This window comes from Ursus arctos, unplaced genomic scaffold, assembly GCF_023065955.2.
Source record: "Ursus arctos isolate Adak ecotype North America unplaced genomic scaffold, UrsArc2.0 scaffold_24, whole genome shotgun sequence".
NCBI classification, from domain to species: domain Eukaryota; kingdom Metazoa; phylum Chordata; class Mammalia; order Carnivora; family Ursidae; genus Ursus; species Ursus arctos.
In genome coordinates, this window is record NW_026622919.1 from 2,608,117 (window position 1) to 2,634,355 (window position 26,239).

At 52.6% G+C, this 26,239-nt stretch overlaps 1 protein-coding gene across 4 annotated transcripts in view; it reads left to right on the top strand.

Moving 5' to 3' along the window:
* The window catches only part of TBC1D16 (TBC1 domain family member 16), a 74,411-nt gene that overhangs the window by 38,858 nt on the left and 9,314 nt on the right, over positions 1-26,239 (top strand). For 2 of the 4 annotated variants that reach the window (XM_048227088.2, XM_044378797.3), the window contains exons 4-9: positions 20,706-20,867; positions 21,853-22,000; positions 22,962-23,129; positions 23,579-23,727; positions 24,259-24,393; positions 25,139-25,325. In XM_048227088.2, the coding sequence (XP_048083045.1) occupies positions 20,706-20,867; positions 21,853-22,000; positions 22,962-23,129; positions 23,579-23,727; positions 24,259-24,393; positions 25,139-25,325 (949 nt within the window). The remainder of the gene's footprint in view (positions 1-20,705; positions 20,868-21,852; positions 22,001-22,961; positions 23,130-23,578; positions 23,728-24,258; positions 24,394-25,138; positions 25,326-26,239) is intronic. The other 2 variants (XM_048227092.2, XM_057317923.1) reach the window with 1 other exon arrangement.

Sequence of the window (26,239 nt, forward strand, 5' to 3'; positions counted from 1 at the left end):
AGGAGCCGGAGGGTCTGGGGTGGGGAGAGCAGGTGACCACAGGGGGTCAGGGACGCCTGAAGGTTTCCTATGTTTGGGGTAGTGGACCCACAATGAATCACTTGTTGACCTCGTCCGCCCCAGGCTCTGGTCACCGGAGCCCACCATGCACGGCAAGGCCCCTGGTCAAGGACGACCCCCACCCAGGGTCTGCTCCTTGTTACTTTGCTACTTGGTCAGCCTGTTACTTTGTCCGGTCTCCACATCTGCTGGGTCTGAGTCTGGGGCAGGCTTCCTGGCACGTGGGAGAAGTTCCTAGAACAGGTGTACAAACGAAAACAGGGCCCCTTCCTTCCTGCTGCTGCTAAGATGTAAGACCTGTGTGATTGGGGGCCCGAGAAATTGGAGGGGAACTTTCCAGGGCTGATGACCCATTCCCAGCATTTTTTTAAAAGATTTTAGTTCTTTCTTTGAGAGAAAGAGAGTGAGCAGGATGGAGAGGGAGAGAGAATCATGAGCAGACTCAGTGCTGAGCACAGAGCTGAGCACAGGGCTCAATCCCATGACCGTGAGATCATCACCTAAGCTGAAATCAAGAGTGGGAATGTAACTGACTGATCCCCCCAGGCACACCCCCCAATTCCAGGTGTTTTTGCAGAAAAACTACACAAGGCCAATGTGGTACCTTTTTTTTTGCACTAAATAACCTGCTGTGTGAGGAGCCTGTGCTTCTCCCGCCCCCACACAGGTGGTGCTCCTGGCTGCCCCCTCAGCATCACATTGTTGGTTTTGGCTTGGGGGTCCCAGCTTCGTCTTGAAGGAGTCACGAGGCTGGCAGGCGGGCTGGGCTGGGCCTGCCACCGTGGGGGCCCACCCTCTCCTTTGAGGCTGGGAGCTGGGACCCACCGTGGGCGTGAGTCCTCTGCCCAGGGGTCTTGCCAGCGTGGCCCCCAGGGCCTCGCCTCTGCCGGGGTCGGGCTCTTGCCAGAACCGTGTCGCTCCTTCTTTTTCTCAGGCGTTCACCACTTCCCAAGTGTGACCGTGAGTGGGCGGAGGACGTGCAGCTGGCCAGCGCACTTCACTCTAGAACGCTCTCACCATCTCTCCTTTGCGAAATTCCCGTAAAATCTGGGCGGAAAAAAAATGTGTAACTCTGCTTTTCATTCTTTTGGAGTTCAGAGAGATCTCCTTCCTCTTGTTTTCTCCGTCAAGTCTATTTCCAGGATGAAGTCAGCCGGGAACGAAGCCGAACACTTGGTCCTCAAAAGCTTGGTTCAGGAACAGCCAGGAGTGGTCTCCAGACTCCTTGGGCTATTAATTATTCTGCTTTATTTATTAGATGTACCCAGCGTCCCTTAGCCTCCAAGCATATTTGCAAATGCCTTAAGGGAAAGAGAAAAACAAATGATTGCTGCCATTGGCGTCTCCAGCCCATCGTGAATAAGACTGGATAACGACGTTAAGCGGCGAAGGCCCCGCGCAGCCTCCCGCGGACATCCTGAGTCTACCTGTGTGGCGGTTGAATGCATCTGATGTGGGGAAGCTCAGAAGCTTGAGAAAGCAACTGGGTTGTTTAAATGAAATTTTCCTTGATTTTACTTAGAAATCAGATGGCGTCATTCTATTTGACTCAGAAAAAAAAAAAAAAAAGGCAAACAAAAACAGCATCCCAAGGATAGGTGCCTTCTCTCCCGCCTGCCGTGCGCCCCGGCCAGCCCAGCACCGCTCCCCCTGGGCCGGCGGAGGAAAAGAAGCAAGGCCTGGCCTGGTTATCTTTTCCTAAATTGTGTTGGTAATAAACCTGAATAATGTGCCTGTTCCCTTCCTCCCCATGATTTACGCCTTTCATAATTAGCCCTGGACACTCACGTGATGTCAGGGACAGAGAGACAGAGGGAGTCTCGAGGCTGAGACACTGCCCTCCCGGCTCGAAGCAGCGTGCAGAGCTGTGATTTATGTCCCGCTCAGCCTGTCTTTCCTCGGCCCGTGGCTCCCGTGTCCCTCTGGGTGGAAGAGCCAGATTGGCCTCGGGTGTGGGCTGATGACACCCGAGCTCAGCCACAGCAGGTCCTAGGGACTGGAACAGCAGACCCTGCCCAGCCTCCACTCTGAAAATTTGCAGTCAAGTCAGAAACGAGACTCTAAGCCTGGGAGGACCGGTCCCGGGGGTGCTCTGGGCACCAAGGTCTCGGGGAAGCTTGTCAAGCTCACACTGGCTGCATGAGGGGCCGCAGTCACCCAGGTTTAGTGCCCTGGCTGGCCGTTCGGAAAGTGACATTGACTGTCCTCCCTGTGCCCCGCCTGGCTGGGCTCTGCCAGCAAACCCCAGCATGGGCCCCACAGCTGCCGTGGTCAGCGGAAACCAGACAGAGTCCAGCGCGGCGGCTGGATTGATCCAACGCTGTGTGCGTGTGTGTGTGTGTGTGTGCACGTGTGTGTGGTGTCAATTACAGAGGACGTGCTTTCGGTTTTGCTTGGAATCGTCAGCTTAGTATGTATTTTAGAAACTGCCAGAACTCGAGAACTTACTGGGGTCTCGAATCTCAGAGTCCAGCCACCGTCTGCTCCGTCGTTCCATTTTACAGATGGAGAGAAGGATGCAGACGGTGAGGCCTCCTTTACCACCTGCCCACATCTTCCTCCGTGCTGGGCCCTGCTGGGCACAGACACCATCCCTGCTGGGGACCATGACATGTCCCAGGGAGGCGCACGTGCCGGGAAGGGGCTCGGGGAAGGCGGGTCCCTGTCAGTGGAGTCAGAGACCAAGGTGGAGGGCTGCCCCTCGGCCCTGGCCTCTCCTCCTTTAGACGCAGCCCTGCCGAGGCCCCCTCCCTGTCAGGGTACAGGTCTCTACCTGAAGTCCCCTTTCCTCCTTGATCCTTCACTCACGGAGGGTTCGGCTGGGCTCCAGAGGATTGGGAGAACAGAGAGGTTCGGAGAGGGGCACACATGCAGGGGTCGAGGGCTGGGGGCGGCTGGGACCGGGCACGGCAAGCACTCTGGAGCCCAGACTTGGACGGAGATGGTATGGGGTTGCGGGGCCTGTGGAGGGCGGAGGGCGTCCTGCCTGGACTGACTGTCGCATAACCACGGAGGGTGGGCTGGGCAGCAAGCCGCACCTGACGACCAGACAGGAGAGCGGCGTCCACCCAGCCCTGTCCCGTGGGCTCCCCCCAACACACTTCACAGATGAGGAGACTGAGGCCCAGCCGAGGTGGGTAACAGGCCCAAGACCGCACAAGCTGGTTAAAGGGCCAAGCCAGGATTGGTCCCAGGTCCTCCGGACGCTATACCTGGCAGAGGGGGAGTCCCCCTCCTCTTGTCTTTGGCTGGAAGAATGTAGGCACGCCCCATCCCTGCCTGGTGCAGTCGCCCATGTTCCGGTAGACACACGCGTGTGCACGCTGCTGTGTGTGCCAGACTTTAGGTCGGCTGCTTGCCGGTCCGCCCCCGTTTGAAAGCCTGTGTGAGAAACGCCTGATGCCTGGCACATGATGGAGGGTACACTTCTCCTGCTGCAAATGGCAGGGGCGTGGAGCAGTGGCCCGGACTCCCTGGCCTCAGTTTCCACATCGGAGAAGTAGGCGTGCCCACGATGCAGCAGGGGGTCCTGCATAAACCTTTAGACCCGAGACTGCTCTGTTCCTGTTGGTGATTTTGTCCCGTCCTCTTGGCTGCAACTGGGCAAGGACCACTGGGAGGAGTGAGATCACTGGTTGTCCTGTGTGTGGACTAGTGAGTCTCTCGGGAACAAGGCAGAATGCGGAAATGCCCAGCATCGCGCGGTCGACAGCCAGTGCCCGCCAGCCAGCGGCTCTGTCACTGCGCGGTGTTCCCGCGCCCGCACTGGCTGCCTCAGCCGTGAGTGGCGGAAGCTGAGAGCACCGGGATGACCCTGGAACCCAGTGGCCTTGCCAGGCTCCACACAGACCCCATGACAGCCCCGCCCCGTGGTCCCTTCCCAGGTGGCACTCACGCTCCACCCACGTGGGCAGATGCAGGCAGCGCCAGAAATCGCGTGTGCTCCAGGCTGCGGGGACGCGGTCCCTGGGCCGCCCACGGCAGGGTTGGGACAGTTGGCTGCAGCCCTGGGGCTGGCTGCGGGCTTGACCTGCCGGGGCTGGGCGAGCAGGAACCCGAGGGAGGCCGGGTTCCCAGCGCACCTCGCTGTCAGCTGGCGCCCAGGGTGGGGCGGGCTTGGCCGGCGTTGCCACGGGGCAGATGGCACAGCATCAGATCCGGTTTGTTTCGTTCTCCCTCGAACCACGAAGGCAGGCTTTCTTCACATTGACTTTACCAAATTGGAAGAGAGAATAAAACAAAACAAAAATTTGCTTTCCCCAAACCCAGAGCCCTGGGGGGCAGGGGGGAGGGGATGCCGCACAGACCGCGGGGGCTTCTGGGTCTTTGTGGGCCCTGCCAGGGACGGGCCACTGCTTTCTCTCGGTGCCACTGCCTGCGCAGCAGATGGGCCGTCCTGAAGTGGCGGTCTTCTCTCAGGGTCTTCCCTAAATGTAGAGGACAAGGCCTCCCACCCCCACCCCCGCTCAGATGGGGGACCCGGGCCAGGTAAGGGAGGGGACGCAGGGAGACAGCCACAGAGTCACTTCGAAAGCAGGATGGCCAGCCTTCTACCTACTTTCGGAATGTTCCTGAGCTCTTCACTGTCCTCAGGATGAAGCAAGGCGGTTGCGTGGACTGCACCGGCGAGCAGAGCTTCCTATCAGCCCCGCCCATCCGACTGCAGGGCTCCGCAGGGCTCCCCGGCCGCCCAGTCCCACAGCTGCTCCGCACGGGCGGGCGACATGCCTGACTCGAGCCAGGGAAAGACACGCAAGACCAGAAAATACACTTCAGGGTTCGGGAAATGGAGAAGTTAGAAAGTAGTAACCTGTTTCCCTCTTCCCCTCCTTCTCCTCCCTCCTCCCCTCCCATCCCATCCCCTCCTGCTCCTCCTCTTCCCCTTCCCCTCCCCCTCCCCCTCTTCCCCCTCCTCCTCCTCTCCCTCTTCCTCCTCGTCCACCTTCTAAAATACACATAACAGGGGCGCCTGGGTGGCTCAGTCGGTTTTGCCTCTGACTCTTGGTTTCTGCTCAGGTCATGATCTCAGGGTCGTGGGATTGAGCCCCACATCGGGCTCTGTGCTTAGTGCGTGGTCTGCTTGGGGTTCTCCCTCTCCCTCGGCCCCTACCACTTGTGCTCGCGCTCTTTCTCTTAAATAAGTAAATAAATCTTTAAGAATTACACATAACGTAACTGTAACCACTTTAACCATGTTTCGGGGTGCAGCTCAGTGGCATTGAGCACATTCACGGCCATCCAGCCACCACCACCACCACCACCCCCAGAACGTCTTCATCTTCCCAAACCAAAGCTCTGTCCCCATTAAACACGGACTTCCAATTCCCCCTCCCCAGCCCCCGACACCCACCATTCCTTCTGTTTCTAGGAATTTGACTGCTCTAGGGACCTCACAGGAATGGAATCCTACACGATTTGTCCTTTTGTGACTGGCTGACTCCACTGCGCGTGCCCTCAAGGTCCATCCATGTTGTAACAAGTGCCAGAATGTCCTTCCTTTTTAAGACCGGATAATAGTCCACAGCATGGATGGACCACATTTAGTTTATCCATTCATCCATTTGCCTTCACATCTTTGGGGCACCCCATTCCCAAAATCAGTGCCAGGGCCCTTCTCAGAATGACTCCGACCGGCCCTTCAGGCCTTCTTCTCTTTTTGCACGTGTCCTGCATCAGCTCAGGCTATTCCCTTCACCCAGAGACCACCCAAGACCAGCCTGCATGCCCCCACACCCCTACCCTGGGGGATGCTCCTGGCACTTTCTGCTTCTCCCGGAGCCGCACACGGTCGTAGCTCTCCTACAAGCTCCCCCTCTCCCAGGGGCAGGGGACCAGCTTCCTCAAGTCCTCCTTGAGTGGGGGTATCACAGAGAAGAGCCATCAATTTGACTTTAACGAGTCCAGTTGAATGAAAGATCAAAGGCTATTCTTTTTTAATTGTGCCTGAGCCCTTGTCCCAAAATGATGTGTACCGGCGCCCTTCAACTGTATGTAAGCATGTACACAGGGCTTAGAAGAAGGCCTGCCAAACTGCCGACAAGGACGGCTTCTGGGGGATGTGTGGGGCAGGGTGGGGAGGTCAAGGACGGCTTCTGGGAGGGTGCGTGGGGCGGGGTGGGGAGGACAAGGACGGCTTCTGGGGGGGTGCATGGGGCGGGGTAGGGGGTATGTCGGGAAGGGCACTTCCACTGCTGACTCTGCACTATTTTTTAAAATTTTGAACCACAAAAGTGAATTTATTTATTACTTGCAAATTTTAAGCAATAAAAGAATTACAGGGAGTGTCTTTTCATGTAAAATTATTTGCAATATGAGATCATTTCCGTGCCCGCACTAGGAGGAAAGTTAAACTCAACAAAGTGAGGGCAAATGAATTTCTGTTTCCAGGGCAGTGTGGTTTTCGCAGTAGGACAGGTCCAAGAGCAGCTGCCTTTTCCAACATCTTCTGCTTATTCCGTGTACTAATTCCCCCTGGGCTCTTTGCTTTGCTGGCTCTTCCCCCCACTCCGGGGCCCCACCTCACCACTGCTCTGGAGTGGCCACCCCCAGCCCCTCTGCCTCCCGCCACTGGGCTTATGGCCCCGGAGCAGCCCGTGACACAGCCAGCTCCTTGCAGTGTTTGTCCCCTCGTTCTCCACCAGCTCGAAGCTCCACACAGCGGGGACCACACCGAGCCGTCCCCAGCACAGGGGGGGCACCCAGAACTTTGTGTTGAATAAACGAGTATTTTCTGAGGTCGTGCTTGGTGCAAGAGCCTTTGCGAGGAGACGTACAAGATGAACCAGGCAGGGGAGAACGGGGACCGGTGGCTTCTTCTTATCACGCTATCGTTCACACAACACAGAAGTCCCCCTTTAACGTGCACAACCCGCTGGCATTCCGTACATTCACAAAGTCATACCGCCATCGCCACTAATTCCCGAATATTTTCATCACCCCAGCAAAGAGACCCCATCCCCACTGCAGTTAAAACCCTCCTCTCCCTCCCTCAGCCTCTGACAGCCACAAATCTGCTTTCTGTCTGTAGAGATTAACAGGCTCTGGGCATTTGGTACAGACGGGGTCGTGCAAGCTGTGGCCTTTTGTGACCGGCTTCTCTCCGTATGTTTTCAAGGTTCACCAGCGTTGTGGCGTGTAACAGCACCTCATTACTTTCTGTGGCGAAAGCCGTCCCTTGTACGGATGGACCCATTCAGGTGATGCATCTGTACCTTTCCCCTCCGGGGCTGCCATGGGTGATGCTGCTGTGAACATCTGTCCACGTTGTGCTGTGGACATGTGTTTTCGGTTTTCTGGAATATGTACCTAGGCGTGGGACTGCTGGGCGGTAACTCTGTGCTTAAATTCTGAGGAACTGCAAACCGTTTCCCCCAGGGGCTCCAGTGTCTCCAGATCGTCACCAACACTTACTGTCATCCATCTTTTTGGGTCTGGCCATCCTAGTGGGTGTGAGATGGTGTCTCGCGATGGTCTTGATTTGCATTTCCCTGATGCCTCGTGACAGCAGGCACGTCTTCACGTGCATGTTGGCCATGTGTGTCTTCACTGGACAGACGTCTGCTCGGACAGACCCACGTTTGAGCTGGCTCACCTGTCTCTTCATCGTGGAATTCTGAGGGGTTTTATATGTTCTGGGTTCCAATCCCCTATCAGATATGTGATTCGTAAATACTTTCTCCTATCCCATCAAAAGTCTTTTCACTTTCTTGATAATTTCCTTTGAAGCGTAAAAGCTTTTAAACTTTATGAAATCCGAAGTACCTATTTTTTCTTTGGTTGCTTGTGCTTTCGATGTCATATTGAAGAAATCATGATCTGATCCAAGGTCATGAGGACCTATGTGCCTGTTTTCTTCTAAGAGTTTTATAGTCGTAGCTCTTACATTTAGGTCTTGGGTCCATTTTGAGTTAACTTTTATAAATGGTGTGAGGTAGGGGTCCAATTTAATTCTTTTGCACATCGATGTCCAGTTGCCCCAACATCATTTGTTAAAAAGCAAACAAAGAAACAACAAGCTCTTCTTTCCTCCACTGAATTGTTTTGACCCTTGTTGAAAACCAGCTGATCCTAAATGTATGGGTTTCCTTTCTGGACTCTGCATTTGACCTGTCGATCGATACATCTGTCCTTGCAGCAGAACCACACAGTCTTCATTACTGAAGTTTGTAGTAAGTTTTTTTGTTTTTGTTTTTGAGAGAGAGAGAGTGTGTGTGAGGTGGGGGAAGGGGAGGGGCAGAGAAGGAGGGAGAGAGAAACTCAAGCAGGCTCCACACCCAGCACAGAGTCTGACATGGGGCTCAGTCTCACGACCCTGAGATCATGACCTGAGCCAAAATCAAGAGTCGGAATTGAGCCACCCAGGCGTTTCTGTAGGAAGTTTTTAAATTGGGAAGCATGAGTGCCCCCCCCAACTTTGTTCCTCTTCCTCGATATTGTTTGGCTGTTCTGGGTCCCTTGCATTTCCATATGTGTGTTAGGATCAGCTTGTCCTCATCCACAAAAAGGCAAGTAGGATTTTGATCGGTATTGGGTTGAATCTGCAGATCAGCGTGGGGACTATTGCCATCTTAACAATACGAGGTCTTCCGGTCCATGAGTGCGGGATGACTTTCCATTTATTTAGGTCTTCTCTAATTTTTTTCAACAATGTTTTTGTAGTTTTTAGAGTACAAGTCTTGTACTTCGTGTGTGTGTGTGTCTGTGTGTTTGTAAATGAAATTGTTTTCTTAATTTCCCCTTAGACTGTTTATTGCTGTGCAGAGAAATGCAATTAATTTGTTTTAATTGATCTTGCACCCTGCAACTTGGCCGAATTCATGTTTTAGTTCTACTAGGTTTTGTGTGTGGGCGTTCGAATTCCTAAGAATGGTCTCGGTGCAAGATCATGTCATCTGTGAATAAAGATAGGTTTACTTCTTTCCTTCTAATCTGGATGCCTTTTATCTCTTTTCTTGCCTAATTGCCCTGAGTCGGACCTCCAGTGCACGGTGAATAGAAGTGGAGAGAGTGGATATCCTGTCTTGCTCCTGATCGTAGGGGAAAGCTTTCAATCTTTCATCATTGAGTATAATGTTGGCTGTGGGTTTTTCACAGTTGCCCTTTATCAGTTTGAGGAAGTTCCCTTCTATTTTTAGTCTGCTAAGTGTTTTCTTCATGAAAAGGTGTTGGATTTTTGTCAGATGTTTTCTCTGCTGCTATTGAGATCATGTGGGTTTTGTACTTTATTCTGTTAATCTGGTGTGTTACATTGATTGCTCTTCATATGTTCAAACACCTTTGCATTCCTGGCATAAGTCCCACTTGGTCATGGTGTATAATCCTTTTTAGATGTTGTTGAATTTGGTTTGCTAGTATTTTGTGTCTGTATTCATGAGGAGTGTTTAGAAGGGCCTAGAATGTTAGGTTCTTGGGATGTTTTTGTCTGGTTTGAGCATCAGCAAGTGACTCTATCCAAAGTCAAAGACAAAACACACAAAAGAGAATGATAAACTTCTAAGGATTTCCCAAGAAATAAGGAAAGGCAGCATATAGTGCCTACCTGGTCCATGGCAGGCACTCTGCTTAGCGGCTTCTCCAAGGATTCAGAGAAAGCAGCACAGATAAAACGGTATCGGGCCTTGGAGAGTGAAAAGAATAGTCAGACAGAGCAGGCAGCCCCCAGGCGGGGACCCAGTAAGCAAATGTCCGGAGAGAGGACCTCACGGGGTGGAAAGGCAGCGAGTTGCCCAGTTCACCTAGGATATGCTGGGTTGAATAATGTCCCCCAAATTCAGACCCACCTGGAACCTCGGAATATGATCTTATTTGGAAATCAGGTCTTTGCAGATGTAATTAGTCAAGACGAGGTCGTTCTGGATTAGGGCGGGCCCTGATCCAATGGCTGGTGTCCTTATAAGAAGAGAAAACAGAGCCCCCCACACATGGATGGGGGGAGCCACATGATGATGGAGACAGAGATCGGGGTGATGTATCTTTCCGGTCGAGGAAAGGCAAGGAAGGGTTGCCGGCTGCCACCAGCAGCTGAAAGGCAAGGAAGAGTCTTCCGCTGGATGCTGAGAGGGATCGTGGCCTTGCTGACACCTTGATTTCAGATTCTGGCCTCCAGAGCTGTGAGGGAGGCCCTTCTGCGGTTTTAAGCCTTGCAGCTGGTGACTTGTTACCGCAGCTGTAGGAGACCGATGCATCCTGACATGACCCTACGTGCTAAGGACTGGGGCTTCGCTGGTGGACAGAATGTGAGGGCTGACAGTTTCCGAGCCAGGAGCCTGGGGCAGAGGGGAGGAGTAGACCTAGGAGTAGGTTTTTAGGGGCATCCTTTAAGAGACGGCTTTGCTTTCCTTTGTATCTTCCTTTTTGTTCTTTTTTTTTTATTATTTTTTCTTTTTTTTTTAAGATTTTATTTATTTATTCGACAGAGAGAGAGACAGCCAGCGAGAGAGGGAACACAAGCAGGGGGAGTGGGAGAGAAAGAAGCAGGCTCCCAGAGAAGGAGCCTGATGCGGGGCTCCATCCCAGAACGCCAGGATCATGCCCTGAGCCGAAGGCAGACGCTCAACCGCTGTGCCACCCAGGCGCCCCTACCTTTTTGTTCTTTTACATTGTTCCAACTCGTGTTGGGAGTCCTATGCCATAGGAGTCAGGAGCTTCCGGTCAGCCACACCCAGCTATCCATCCCTGCTCAGCCATTTACCATCTGTGATATGTCAGGACATCATTCCTGGCCTCAGTCTCCTTAGCTGTAAAATGGGGTTAATAATATCTCCCTCGATTAGCAGAACTCCTGGCACACAGGAAGCCACTGATGATGATGTTCAGTTATTTACACCTGACCTTCTCCTTTCATTTTTTTCTTCATGAAATTATCCTTATTGATTTTTCAGTGTAAAAACCATTATAGGCTTCTTGTTAAAAAAAAAAGATATAAGTATACAAGATTAGCTTATTATTTCCAGTTATCAAAGTGATTCCTTATTACTTTTAGAAAATTTATAAATAAAAAACAAGATGAAAAAAACTATAATCATGCCATCTGGACATGATCATTATTGTAATTTGGGGGCCATTTTCTACTTCAATAATATATTTATATAGATACAAAGTATCTATAAATATATCTTATATATAAAACCATATTGTTATAGTTCACATAATTCTACATCCTACGTTCTTCATTTCAGATAACAGTGTGAGCATTGTCTTTGTTCTTTAAAAACTTCTATAAAATGTTTTATAATGTTTAATGGCATTGTATCATATTAATGGGCCACAATGTATTAAAATATTCTCCTATTGGGGTACTTGGGTAGCTCAGTCAGTTGAGCATCTGCCCCTTGGTTTTAGCTCAGGTCATGATCTCAGGGTCCTGGGATCGAGACCTGCATTGGGCTCTGTGCTCAGGAGGGAGTCTGCGTCGCCTTCTCCCTCCTCCCCTCCCCCTGCACATGCACTCTCTCTCTCTCTAATAAATGAATAAAATCTTTAAAATATTCTCCTGTTGTTAGAAATTCAGTAGTAGCCCTGAGTTGAATATTGGTGTTTTTTTTTAACTTTATTGAAGTATAATTTATGTATATTAAATTGTATATATTTGAAGTGTACAATTGCTGAGTTTTCACACACACACACACACACACACACGGTAAAGCCAACACCGCAATCAAGTTAACAAGCATCTCCATCACCCCCAAATTTTCCTTGTGTCCCTTTGTAATCTATCCCTTCCTCCAGCCCCCACCCCCAAAATGAGTCTTCTGCTTTCTGTCGCTATAGATTAGTTTGCATTTCCTAGAATTGTGTATAAATGGAATCATGCAGTATATACTCTTTTTTTTGTCTGCGTGATGATTTAGTGATGTGTCCACATTGTTGTGGAATGAATCGGTAGTCCATTCATTTCCATTGCTGAGTCCTATCCCTTTGTAGGTATAAACCACAATTTGTTTATTCATTCACCTGCTTCTCCACTCACCTTCTGGGTTGTTCTCTGTTCTTAGCTACTACAAGTCAAGCTGCTATGAACACTTACACGGAAGTCTTGCATGTGGACGTAGGTTTTACATCTCTTGGTAAATACCTGGGAACGGAATGGCCAGGTCATCTGGTGGGTGGTGTTTAACTTTAAGAAACTGCCAGACAGTTTTCCAAAGTGGTTGTTCCGTGTTGCTCTCCCACCAGCCACGTGTGTGGGAGTTCCGGGTGCTTCAAGTCCTCATCAGCACTTGGTATGGTCGTGGTCAGTCTTTTTAATTCTAACAGATGTGTGGGAGTAGCTCACTGTGGTTTTAATTTCCATCTCCCTGATTACTAATGATGCTGAATATCTTTCATAGACCCTTTTGAGTCTAGCCTTTTTCCACTCAATACATTTGAGGTTCATCCATGCTGTTACGTGTATCATGGTTTGTTTCTTTTTCTTGCTGGGCAGTATCCATTGTGGGGACGTACCACTGCTTGTGTATCCAGTAACCCATACAAAGACCGATCTGCTGATTCTTGGCTTTGCCATTATGAGTAAAACTGCTGTAAGCATGCACACACACTCTTCGATGAGCATTGTTCATTTCCCTTGGCTAAGTACCCAGCAGTGGGATTGCTGAGTCATGTGGTAAGTGTATGTTTCCAAGGTGGCTTTTGCGTGTGCAATCCTGCCAGCCATGTCCATCCTGCCGGCCGTCTATACTTTTGGTTCTCATTTGTGTTTCAGTCTTTCTCGTGGGTATGTGGTGGGTCACATTGCTTCCTTATATCTTGTTATGCTTTCTATTTACATTTCTCCAATGACCAACCATGTCACGGGGAACCTGGCTGGCTCAGCTGGGAAAGCATGGACCTCTTGATCTTCGAGTCACGAGTCTCAGCCCCGCGTTGGGTATACAGATGACTTAAATAAATAAAACTTTAAAAAAATGACCAAAGATGTCCAGCACCTTTTCATTTGGTTTTTTGCACCCCCCCCCCTTTTTGGTGAAGTGTCTTTTCAAATCTTTTGCCTATTTTTAAATTGTGTATGTTTTCTCATTACTGACTTCAAATCTCTTTATACATTCTGGATACGGATCCTTTATCAGAGATGTGTTTTGCAAGTATCTTTTCTCAGTCTATGATGTATCTTTTTATTTTCTTAGCAGTGTCTTTCAAAGAACAGAAATTTTTCATTTTAATAAAGGCTTATTTATTAGTTTTTTTTCTTTTATGGATCATGACTTGGTATCATATCTAAACAATCTATGTCTAACTCTACCATTGAGTTTTAGGAGCTCCTCGTACATTTTCTGGGTACATCTTTTATTGGGCATATGTGTTCTTAATATTTTCTCCCAGGCTGTGGCTTGCATTTCTATTTTCTTTAATGGTGAATTCTTGAAGAAAAGAGTTTTTAATTTTCCAGTTTGTTAGTATTTCTTTAATGGCTTATGCTTTTTGTGTTCTAAGAAGCCTTGGCCTAATCCGAGGTAGCTAAGTCTTCTTTTATGGACTCTTCCGGAAGTTTTATAATTTTAGGTATCACATCTGGGGCTGGGACCTGTTTTGAGTTAATTTTTGTATCTGACATGAAGAAAGGGGGGATGTTAATAGTTTTTCATACAGATATCCAGTTGATCTAACACCGTTTGTGGCAGAGCTGTCCTTTCTCCATGGAATTGCATCTTTGTCAAGAATCAATTGATCCTATTTGTCAATTTCTGGACTCTCTGTTCTGTACCATTGCTCTAAAAGTCTGTGCTTTCACCAGTGCCAGACTGCTTTGATTACTGTAGATTTATGATCAGCCTCAAAATCAGATAAGTACTTCAACTTTCTTCTATTTTTGTCATTACTTTGGTTATTCTAAGTCTTTTGCATTTCCATATGAATTTTAGAGTCAGCTTCTCAATTTCTACCCCTCCCCCATGATCCTATTGGAATATTGATTGGGATTGTGTTGAATCGATAGATTGTTTGGTAAGATTACCATCTTAACAATATTGATAGTCTCAATCCATGGACATGGTATATCTTTCCATTTATTTACATTTCCTTGAATTTCCCTCAGCAAGGTTTTGTGTTTTTCAGTAGAGAGGTATCAAATGTCATTGGTTAGACTTATTCCTAAGTATTTTATGTAGGGTTTTTTTGGAGGGGGTGCTACAAATTGTATTTTTTGTTCACTATATTTGCCCATTGTCTGTTGCTCATTTTTAAGAATACAATTACTTTGTCTACATTAACCTTTTATCCTGCAATCTTGCTAAATTCCCTTCTTAGTTCTGTTAGTTGTTTTGTAAATTTCATGGGATTTTTCATAAAGAACTGTATTGTCTGCACACAGGAACAATTCTACTTCCACTTTTCCGATCATTATACGTTTAGTTTCTTTTCTTGCCTTACGCAGAGGCTAGAGCCTCCAGTGTGGTACTGAATAGAAATGATGAAAGCAGCCATGCTAACTTTATCCTGATCATGGGGGAAACAATTCAGTCTCTAGTCATCGAGTATGACATTAACTGTAGAATGTTTCCAGGGGACTTTTATCAGCTTGAGGAGGTTCCCTTGTGTGCCTACATGGCTGATGATTTTCATCATGAATAAGTATTAGATTTTTGTCAAATGATTTTTCTGTATTTATTCATATATGTATTTTTTGTGGGCATCTCTGGTTGTTTTCTTAGGATCAATAGCTACAAATAAAGGTAAAGGGTCAAAATGTATAAATATTTTCAAGCCTTCTGTATCTTATTTGTAAATTGCCAGAAAGAGAAATTGACCCGAATGCAGGGCCTCCCCACCCCTGGCTGTGCAAGAGTGTCTGTTTTCCCAAACCCTTACCTACACTACATTCTGTCGTTTTTGGTTGTTGCCAATTTCATGGACCTCGACCTCCCCCCAAATAGTATCTTCTTTTATTTGCATTTATCTCATTACTCTGGACATGAAATTTTTTTTTAAAGATTTTTTATTTATTCGACAGAGATAGAGACAGCCAGCGAGAGAGGGAACACAAGCAGGGGGAGTGGGAGAGGGAGAAGCAGGCTCATAGCGGAGGAGCCTGATGTGGGGCTTGATCCCATAACGCCGGGATCACGCCCTGAACCGAAGGCAGACGCTCAACCGCTGTGCCACCCAGGCGCCCCTGGACATGAAATTTTTATTAGTTATTTGTATTTATGCTCTAGTGAATTGTTTTTTCTTGTCCTTTTGCCACTTTTCTGTTGGACATTCTTTTGTTTTGGTTTGGTTTATGTACATTTTTACCTATTAAAGCAATTACTCCTTGCACGCGTGTGTGCGCGCGCTCGCCCTCCCTCCCTCTCTCTCTCTCTCTCTATATATATATATATATATCTCCTTTGGTTTCTCATTTTGTTTTGTTTTGTTTGGCTTGTTCTGTTTTAACAGATGTTATTTTTTAGAGCAGTTTTAGGTTCATACAAAAATTGAAAGGAAGGTAGGGAGAGCTCCCATATACCCCTCGCTCTGACACATATGTATCCTCCCTCGTTATCAGCATCCCCACCCCAGAGGGTACATTTGTTACAGCTGATGAACCTACATCAACAAATTATTATCACCCCAAGTCCACAGTTTACATTAGAGCTCACTCTTGGTGTACATCCAGCGGGTTTTAACAAATGTCGAGTGACCTATATCTAACATTACAGCATCATACAGAGTTCAGTTGACCCCTGAACAACGTGGGGGTTAGCGGTGCCAAGCCCCACACACTCAAATATCCACATACAACTTTTAACTCTCCAAAAACTTAACTACTAACAGCCACCTGCTGATCGGAAGCCTTACCCATATCACAAAAAGTCAGTTAACACATATTTTGTATGTTATATGTATTATATACTGTAAGCTAGAGAAAAGAAAATGTTATTAAGAAAATCATAAGGAAGAGGGGCGCCTGGGTGGCTCAGTCGTTAAGCGTCTGCCTTTGGCTCGGGGCGTGATCCCGGCGTTCTGGGATCGAGCCCCACGTCAGGCTCCTCTGCTGGGAGCCTGCTTCTTCCTCTCCCACTCCCCCTGCTTGTGTTCCCTCTCTTTCTGGCTGTCTCTCTCTGTCAAATAAATAAATAAAATCTTTAAAAAAAAAAAAAGAAAAAAAAATCATAAGGAAGAGAAAATATAGTACTGGACTGAATTTATGAGGAAAAAAATCCGCATGAAGTAGACCCATGCAATTCAAACCTGTGTTGTTCAAGGGTTATCTGTAGTTTCACTGCCCTAAAAATCCTCCGTGCTTTGCCTGTTCATCCTTCTCCTGCCCCCAACCCCTGACAACCACGGAGCCTTTAACTGTGTCCGTAGTGCTGCCTTTTCATAAATGTCGTGTAGTTGGAATCACAGTCTGTAGCATTTCCAGACTGGCTTCTTTCACTTAGCCATGTGCATTCAAGGTTCCTCCTTGTCTTTTCATAGCTTGATAGCTCTTTTTTTTTTTCAGTGCTGAATAATAGTCCCCTGTCTGGATGTCCTGAAGTTTGTTTATTCATTCACCTACCGAAGGACATCGTGCTTGCTTCCAAGTTTTAGAAATTACGAGGGGCCCTCAAAGGGTGGCATTATTTCCAGCCCCCTCCCCCAGCCTCCCCACCACCACGTCACACGCACACAGCACCACCCTCCCAAACCTGCACGCCCTTGCCAACACGCTGCTGTGGCCTGCTCACCCCGTGGGGTGGGCCCGGCTTGCCAGAAAACAGAGCCAGGACGGAGGGTCTCACGACTCCCCCCTCCACTGCTGTGGCCGGGAACGCAGGTTCCCTGAGGGGAAGGAGCCAGTTTCAAACCAGGGAGGAGCCCCAGAGACAGGGTCTGCCACACACCTTCCAGGGGCAGCTTGCCTCCAGGCAGAAGGCTGCTGACACCCGTTCACAACTCCCGAGAGGGAAATTATTTGCATTAATTCATTGATTGATCAATTAATTCAAGACACTATGCTGGGGACCTACCATGGGGGTTCCATCGACTTACGGTTTCAGCCGACTCAAAAGGCTCAGGATGAAGAAAAATAAGGGCAAACTTAGAAGCTTGGATATTTTAAAAATGTTAAAATCTGGCCCAAGTGTCTCTTCGACCTCGAGAACCACAACAATTTTGGAGGTTTTCTCCTCCCCGCTCAAGCTTTCTCTGAAAAGAGATCCTTCCTCTATAGGCCAGGTATCTGGGGTCGTGGAACAAATGACTCCAAAACTTAGCAACTTAGAAACAAGCCCTCATCTGCTCCCAGTTCTGGTGTGGTGGGGCTGAGTCAGGCGCCCTAGTGGGCGCTCGGCGGCTGTAGCAGGTGCAGGAGGTGGGGGAGGGGCTGGAATGGCCTCTGTCCACCAGATCTGGGGGCTGCGCTGCCCGTTGGCGGTGTTTCTCTTCTCTCGCGCGGTGCCTCTTCACCTGTGCCTGGGCTTCCTTACTTGGCCGGAGAACGGCCCAGCAGCGCACGGAGAAGCACCTGCTGCCAGGCGTCCTGAGGCCAGGTCTGGACCCGCCTACGTCACTCACGCCACATCCCATTGGCCGAAGCCACTGGTGGGCGGGCCGGACTCGGGAGGCGCGGGGGGGGGGGGCGGGGAGGCGTGGGGGGACACGCACACCGCCCTCAGTGGGAGCTGCTGCGGAGAATCCGCGGCCCCGTTTTATCTCCAAGCACCTGACGCGCACAGGTTTCTAGGTGGAGAAGGAACTCGCCGTGTTCAGCCGTGACCGTGCTGGCTTTGCTCTTTTTCCTTTCTCTTTCGGCATTTTGGTGAGATCCTCAGAAAACAACAAAAACTAGGAGATGCTACATTCCTTGGAGTTTAGCGACTTTCTGGCTCTATGACACATTTTTAACTTGCAGTATTTCGGGAAAGACTGCCTAAATAAACCATCAGTTTCATTTTCATGCACCACACATAATAATTTTATGAACAACCCAAATCACACACGGCACATTTGAATACTCTTAAAACCAAACTGTTCTCCGTGTGTAAACAGATAAAAAATAAAAACTGTGCTGATTTCAATTTTCCCCAGATCTTGTTTCCTTACTGTTCTTTTTCCCCCGGCTTCAAAGTTCACAGACATTTTTCACCTTCATCCCAGCCTCAAGGATTAAATGATCGTGTGTCCTTTGCCAGGCCGGTGCTGGGAGCTGGCACTGAAGAAAGGCACCCAGACACGATCGTTCCCTCGTGGCAACGGATCTTGATGGGGAAACAGATGTCACGCTAGGTGACCAAGGTGGCCATACGGTCATGTGCTATCACAGGCCCTACGCCATGGAGACTCAAGGCTTCCATCAACCTTGTTCTAGTTAGAACCCGTGGAACCCCCGTGGTAGGTCCCCAGCATAGTGTCTTGAATTAATTGATCAATCAATGAATTAATGCAAATAATTTCCCTCTCGGGAGTTGTGAACGGGTGTCAGCAGCCTTCTGCCTGGAGGCAAGCTGCCCCTGGAAGGTGTGTGGCAGACCCTGTCTCTGGGGCTCCTCCCTGGTTTGAAACTGGCTCCTTCCCCTCAGGGAACCTGCGTTCCCGGCCACAGCAGTGGAGGGGGGAGTCGTGAGACCCTCCGTCCTGGCTCTGTTTTCTGGCAAGCCGGGCCCACCCCACGGGGTGAGCAGGCCACAGCAGCGTGTTGGCAAGGGCGTGCAGGTTTGGGAGGGTGGTGCTGTGTGCGTGTGACGTGGTGGTGGGGAGGCTGGGGGAGGGGGCTGGAAATAATGCCACCCCTGGAGAGCTCCCCCTCCAGCTGGGTTTGGAGGGGAGCCCGGGATGGGCCGGCTGGCCTGGGAAGCATGCGGAGCCCAGGATCTCCCAGCCGCTGGGGCCTCATTGTTCAATAAGGAGATTATGAGACGCTGCACAAGTGGCGTGGTGGGGGGCTGTCTTCAGGCCACGACTCGCCTTGTTTTGCGCACAATGACTGTGCAGTGCGGCCCGGTCAGGGTCCACTCTGGAAGGCGGCGACTGCCTCAGCCTTTTTGGGTCTGCGTTTGCAGCATAGCCACAGTGGACCTGCTCATGGGCCTCCCTTCCCATCCAGCTACCTGTTTTCACCTGAGTCTGTCCCGTTGGAAAGCCCAGGGGCCCCCACGGAAACGGCAGGACCAGGCTCAGCCCACTTCCTGAGACAGGGAGGGAAGAAAAGCATGCTACACACCAGGACCGTGGTTCTAGAAGCAGCAAAGGTTCTAAAGAGCCAGTCTTTCTCTTTGAGGAAGTTCCAAATGACGAGGGATTGTGCTCGAACCACCCAGAGTGGCTTTGTGGAGAGACCTGGTGCCTTTTGCAGGAAAAGCTGCCTTGGGATTAACCGCCTCCGACACTTCCATGCTCTGGGCTCAAACAGGGAGACGGGACAAGGCGATCGCTGTGGCATCTCTGTCGGATGCTGGGGCGGGGGCCTGGAACTGATGCGTGCCTTTACTCTGGTGGCATTTCAGTGGCCATTTGCTAGATCTTGCTGTTAAATCTCTAGAGATGGCACTTAACCATGGGGGTTAACCTGTGGTGTGGCCGAACCCACGTAAGAAAACATTTTGCAACTGGGGTTTTAAACAAATTTGTGAACTTTGAAAAAAAAAAAAAAGCCAGAATAGGGCACCTGGGAGGCTCCATCGGTGAAGCATCTGCCTTCGGCTCAGGTCATGATCTTGGGGTCCTGGGATCGAGTCCCACATCAGGCTCCCTGCTCAGTGGGGAGTCTGCTTCTTCCTCTGCCTCTGCGCCTGCCCACACGCGTCTCTCTCTCTCTCTCTCTCAAACAAATAAAATCTTTTAAAAAATAAATAAATAAGTAAAACAGAATGAGTGGGGCTGTGTTGCTGGACTTGGAACTTAGAGACAATAAAATATGCTGGTGAGGACCTGGGCCGCAGAGCTCGGGTTCACCTCCCAGCTGCACCACCTGCTAGCTGTGTGACCTTGGGCAAGCTACTTAACCTCTCTGGGCCTCAGTTCCTTTTCTGTACCAGGGGGGTAATGACACAACTCATTTTGAAGGATTATTGTGAGGATTCTATGCCATAAATGCTCGTGAGGAGTGGTTCATACGGGGCCAGGCCTCCACTGAGTGTTTAATAGATGTTCGTTATTCGTATTTTGAGTATCAATAGCCCTCATGCTTTCTTACTAAACCGTAAACAGAACCAGTGTTTTTTCAGGAAAATAGGAACTTAACGGGGCTTAACTGGAAGCCCCACACTGCCTAAAGAGGTCACGAAACAGCTTCTCGTAGAGCGCTCTGAGGACCGGGGTCCCAGCGCCCATTGATCCTGTGCAAGGCCCGGGCATTATCCTCCCTTTGCACCTGAGGACACAAACGCTCAAAGGGGCTTGGTGACCTGCCCAGGGGCACACGGTGAGGGCTTGCCAGGGTGACCTCGTCTGTCATTAGGGCAGCTTACTGCCTCGGTTGACATGGGACGCCCTTTGACTGTGAACATGCTTTCCCTTCCACACGAAAACGGGGTTGGGCGTGACTGTGATGGGACTCATTCACGCTTTCGTTCATGGGTGTCTGTGGAGAGCCCGCCACCCGCACGGCGTCTCCAGCCCCGTCTGTGTGTGTGTTCGCGCCTGGGCCCATGTGGAAATGTCTCCCCCACACCCTCCCTGCCCTGCCCCCATGGCCGCACGGACAGGGAACCGTGTGGCCATCACACCACCTGCCCCACCAGCTCCCCCTCCAGCGCCGACGCCCACCTGCGCTTCCCCGACGGCACCGGCCTCCTGCAGACCCCACGCTGGGACGAGCCGCAGAGGGCCTGTGCCCTGGAGCAGATCTGCGGCGTCTTCCGCGTGGACCTGGGGCAGATGCGCTCCCTCCGCCTCTTCTTCAGGTGAGAGCCTCTCCGGGGCGCTTCCCGGAAGGTGGCTGGTGGTGCCGCTGTGCCGGCGGGCGGGGCTTCGTGTCCAGGGCCACTGCAGGCTGTCCCAAATGTTTGCTCCCTGACATCACTAAGCTGGGGGGCAGTGGTACCCCCCCACGATGGCTGCCCCCAGGAAGCGGGTCGGGGCAGCTACCAGACTCTTCTGTCTGCCCTCAGGGCGATGGTGGCCTGCTGTGGCTTGAAACTCTGGCTTGGAGAGACAGCCAGACGGGGGCGGCACAGAGACCCCCAGAGAGGCCTGTGTGTGCGGGATGGAGCCCTGGCTTTCCGGAGGGAGGCTCCCCTTTCTCTTCACCATCCCTATTAGTGTCCTGTCTCGTGGCTGCCTCAGATCTCTCCTGAAAAGCACAGAAGCCCAGCCACAGAACAGCCCCAGCCGGAGACCTGTGCTCGAAGCAGGCGTGTCCCTATAGGGTCCCAGACCCAAGCCACATTCTAGCCATTTATGGAAGGCCGGGTGGGGTTGGGCTGATGGTCCTGTTGGATGTGCAGTGAGTTTCCGTGGAGGAGTCTCCCGGAGTGAGAGGAGGAATCCATCCGAGAGACCGATGGAGGAAGCTCTCTCAGTGCCCGCCCCCCGCCCCCTGGGGTCAAAATCGGATTCCCCCAACGCCATCCACCCCTGGACCTCCCAGAGAGGAGGGAGCATACGGGGTGGGGACACAAGGCCTCTCAGGCAGCCCTGCAGGGAGCCAGGACAGTCCTCCTTCCCGGCCTCTCCACGAGAGGGCTATTTTGCCTTCTTCAGCCAAGGGGGTAGTGGGTTCTGTGTGGGTGTAATGCTGTCCCCCTGCGGCCAGCAGCCAAACTCCAGGGGCCTTCCTGTTTCCTGCCTCTGAGGTCAGCGATAGGGGCCTCTGATTATACTTGGAAATAAAAGCTGTTGTTTCCATATTCATCGCTCCGTTCCCTTCCCCCTGCCGCGGCTGCCCAGCGACGAGGCCTGCACCAGCGGCCAGCTGGTCATCGCCAGCCGGGAGAGCCAGTACAAGGTTTTCCACTTCCATCACGGTGGCCTGGACAAGCTGTCCGACGTGTTTCAGCGGTGGAAATACTGCGCTGAGACGCACCTCAAGGACCAGGTAGCAGGGCAGGGGGGGTGGGGGGCGAGCGGTGTCGAGAGACCCCACCCCAGGAGTCCCCCAGCTGCCAGACCCGCCCCCTGCCCTTCCCGCCCACAGGGGGTCAAGGGCTCCCCCCCCCCCAGCCGCACAAAGGCCTCAGGGGTGTGACCCTCGGTGGCCCCTGGCGGTCGTGGTCGCTGGGTGGCTGGTAGAGCAGCAAATTTGGATCTGAAGCCTGCCCAGGTCTTCTTGTAAAGTCAGTGCTCTGCACTTGAAAAATCATGTTTTGACAAGGCTTCCTGCCATATTTTGCTCGATCTACATACAAATGTAATAAGAGCTCTTTAATTATCTGTTCAAGATACTGTATGTGCTTATTAGAAAGGGGCTGACTTTAAGATCCCCTTCCTTCCCACAGAGCCTCCTGCTGGCTCCCCTTATTACAGTAGTGTGGCTTGCTTTTCCCCCTACATTGAGCAACCTTTGATTTTTGAATTAAATGTCAGCTGCGGTTTTGCCCTGGATTCGTGACTGCCCGTGGAGACAACCTGACAGGCGGGCTCCCTGCTCGGGGAACAGCGGTCCCTTTGTTTGTGGCCAATCACATGTAATTTATTGCAGGCCCTCCCGGCAGAGGGAAGTTGGGCCGTATGAGGCATTAATTCCGTTTTTTGCGGCCGGCCGGGGGTCTTGGGGAGAGTGGGGGCAGCAGCGGGGGGGAGGGCGTCGGTTGGTCCTTGGGTCGGTGGGAGTGGGCCGGGGGAGCCCAGCGACCCGGGGAAACTGATGTGAAGATGAAGGTATTTTCATTTTAATTACGTCTAGTTATATTTGCCATCTAGGGGTTTGTATGAGGGGAGATTGGGTCCCCCTCCTTTCGGGGGTGGGGAGGAGAGGAGCTTTTTTGTCCTGGGGAGAGCCGGCTGGCTTCGGTGGCCCGCCCGTGAGGTTCTTATCTCCCGGAGTTTCTCCGGGCCAGCAGGTCGCCGATGAGAAAACCTGCATGCAGTTCTCCATCCGACGCCCCAAACTGCCCTCCTCCGAGACGCACCCCGAGGAGAGCATGTACAAGAGGCTGGATGTGGCGGCCTGGCTGCGCCACCTGAACGAGCTGGGCCAGGTGGAGGAGGGGTACAAACTGCGCAAGGTAAGCCGGGGGCACCCAGGGCCACCTCCTGGGGGGCCGCACCCTTGTGCGGGAGGCGCTGTGTGGACGGGCAGATAAAGCAATCAAAGACTCTGCGTTGAAAAGGAAACCTCCTGAGCGGGTTTGGGGGACCCGGCATCGGCCTGCATACAAGAGCTCGTGGTGAAATGCAGCGCTTCCAAAACCGGGATTAGGCCATGACGTGAGAACGACACACCAGGGTGGGCATTGACATTGAAATGAGCCTGGCTGTGTCCTGTATGGGAATGGAGGGCCGCCACTTTCCCTCCAAACATGTGCAAATCACAGCGACCTGAATCAAGGCATCAGTTGTCACCGAGCCGCAGCAAAGCCCCCAAAACACAAATCTCCGGGGACTGGGGGGGGGATTGGGGGTGCTTTGAGCCGCCCTGTGTTGGCCCCTCCCCAACTTTTGCCGCTTCCTGCAGGCCATTTTCTTCGGAGGCATTGATGTGTCAATCCGGGGGGAGGTCTGGCCCTTCCTGCTGCGGTATTACAGCCTCGAGTCCACGTCGCAGGAGAGGGAGGCACTGCGGGCGCAGAAGCGCCGGGAATACGCCGAGATCCAGCAGAAGAGGTAAGGGCCGCCGGGGAGGTCGGCCAGAGAGGCAATTGCAGCACAATCCCGCACTGATCATATGTTCCGTGACCCAGACTTTCTTTGGAAAATGGGTCCCCAGGCTCGGAGCGATAGGCTTGGATAAGTGCCGTCATTATCCCCAGTGCTCGGCCTGGGGCGGCGGAGCTCCTTAGCTCCGTGTCAGGGTTTGAGAGCTCGTCCTCAACAGACTGCACTAGGCCCCGACCTCCCGCCGTGATGGCTGGGCTGGCTGGGGGGGGGGGGGGAGGAGGTGGCCAAGAGGCCCCCCTGGAGCCAAGGGCTGAGGTCTCTCCGGGCCTGGCTGGCCCAGGCCACAGCCAGCTCCGCTCTCCAACACTGGATAACCCGCTCCCCCCCCAGTCAGTGGGGAGCTGGAGGGTTTGCCGGTGGCAGCAGCCCAGCCCCCATCAGGAGCAAGGGTGGGGAGGGGTGGGGAGGGGCGGGCCCTGCCTGGAGCGTGTGTGCTGCTCACTGACCCCGGCGGGGCGGCGCTCTGCTCTGCGCCAGGCTCTCCATGACCCCTGAGGAGCACAGAGCGTTCTGGCGCGACGTGCAGTTCACCGTGGACAAGGACGTGGTTCGGACGGATCGGAGCAACCAGTTCTTCCGAGGCGAAGACAATCCGAACGTGGAGAGCATGAGGTACCCCACCTTCCCCAGCCAGCGGGGTTCTCCCCAGGGGAGGAGAGCCCTGCTCCCCCCATCCCACCTCCTCACCTGCCACGCGGGGTCACCTGACCGCTTGGGCCTCCGCCAGCGTCTGGGAAGGAAAGGAACAGCAGCAGGGGTGGGGCTTCCAGGTTCATACAGTCAACACCGCAGAAGCAGAGGCTCAGAGCTAGTTTAGGCAACACCAGTCAATGTCTTGTGGCGGGTCCCTCCCCGGGGTACCAGCAAGGCCTCCCATCCCCTGGGCCTCCACCAAGCCTGGCTTGCTCGGCTCACACGGCCCTGGATGAGGCTCCCACTGAGCCTCCTAACAGGTGGTCCTCCGGCCCATAAAACCACACAGAGCCGGAGGCTGGCACCCCTGACATTCTGCTGCCTGGCGAAGGATTGCAGAAATTAGCAGCCCGTAAAAATGTCCCTGCCAGCCCACCCTTTGTCACGGGCGGGCAGCCGCCATTAAGAAAATCAGACCCACATTCGTCTTTCCCCTGCTCTGGAGGTCTGGCCTGGCGAGGGGCTACTGTAGGCCACTGCATTTCCCCAGACCCTGAGGACAGGCCCCAGAGCTGCCTTCCTTGCCCCGAGACGGAGGCGAAGGGGGACATCCCGGCAGCCTGGCGTCTCCAGCCTGGGCGACACGCCACCACGCGCGCAGCGAGGGTGGGCCGCGTCGAGGCCGGCTCTCGCTGACTCCCTGCTCTCCGGCCGGGGTCACCAGGAGAATCCTGCTGAACTACGCCGTGCACAACCCCGCCATCGGCTACTTCCAGGGCATGTCGGACCTTGTGGCGCCCATCCTGGCCGAGGTCCGGGACGAGTCCGACACCTTCTGGTGCTTCGTGGGTTTGATGCAGAACACGCTGTTCGTCAGCTCTCCTCGGGACGAGGACATGGAGAAGCAGCTGGTGAGGCTGGGGACATGGGCTCCGGTGCGCCGCAGGAGAGCACGCCGCCCCCCGCCGGTGCTGCCTGAGGTCTCGGGGCCGCCTGGGGCGTGGCTGCTGTGGTCAACAGGCGAAAAAAGCCAAGGGTGGGCATTGCCAATGGGGACTGGAGGCTTAGCCCCACTCCCTGGGAGGAGCACCTGCGATCCCTCTGTCCCAGGATGCCTGCTGCCAGCCCCACCCCATGCCCCCTGCAGGCTGGGCTGTGCAGGGAGGCTCCTCCGCGGGTGTGGCGTCGCAGCCCAGGCTCCCTGGTGGAGCAGTGAGCAAGGGGAGGCCTGTCACACCTGGCCCTGTGCTTTCTAAGGTGGGTCCTCAGGTACATCTGGGCTGCTCCCTGCAGGGGTCCGACACAGGATGCAGGAATGGGAGGGGCTCCTGGGGCCCCTGGGGAGCTGCCACGCCCCACCCCTGGCCGCCAGCCTCCCCTGCAGTGCCCAGCCAGCTCGCCCCTTCCTCATGGCCTCCCCTCACCGGCACAGACCAGCAGCTCTGAATGTTGGGCTGGGGGGTGGGGGGACAGGCAGAGCTGGTAAGGGGGGGCCCGGAGCCCTCACTCGGCAGTCTAGGCAGCACCTGTGTGTTCCAGACACCTGCCGAGTGCCAGGTGGAGGGCACTGGGCTGTGGTCTTGGCTGTCTAGTCCCAGAGAGAACCCCGCCGGGAAGCTAACAGGGATAGGAAGTCAGGCCGGTAGATCAGGCGGACTTGGCCAAGCACAGGTTCAGGCAGTGATCCTGTGCGGCCTGGGCTTTGGGGACCGGCCATGTCAGGAGCGATGAGGGAGGAGCGGAGCAGAGCCAGAGCCTGACTTGTGAATGGGGGCCGAGCGCAGCAGGAAGGGATCTGAGGACCAGGGAGCCAGGATCTGGGAGG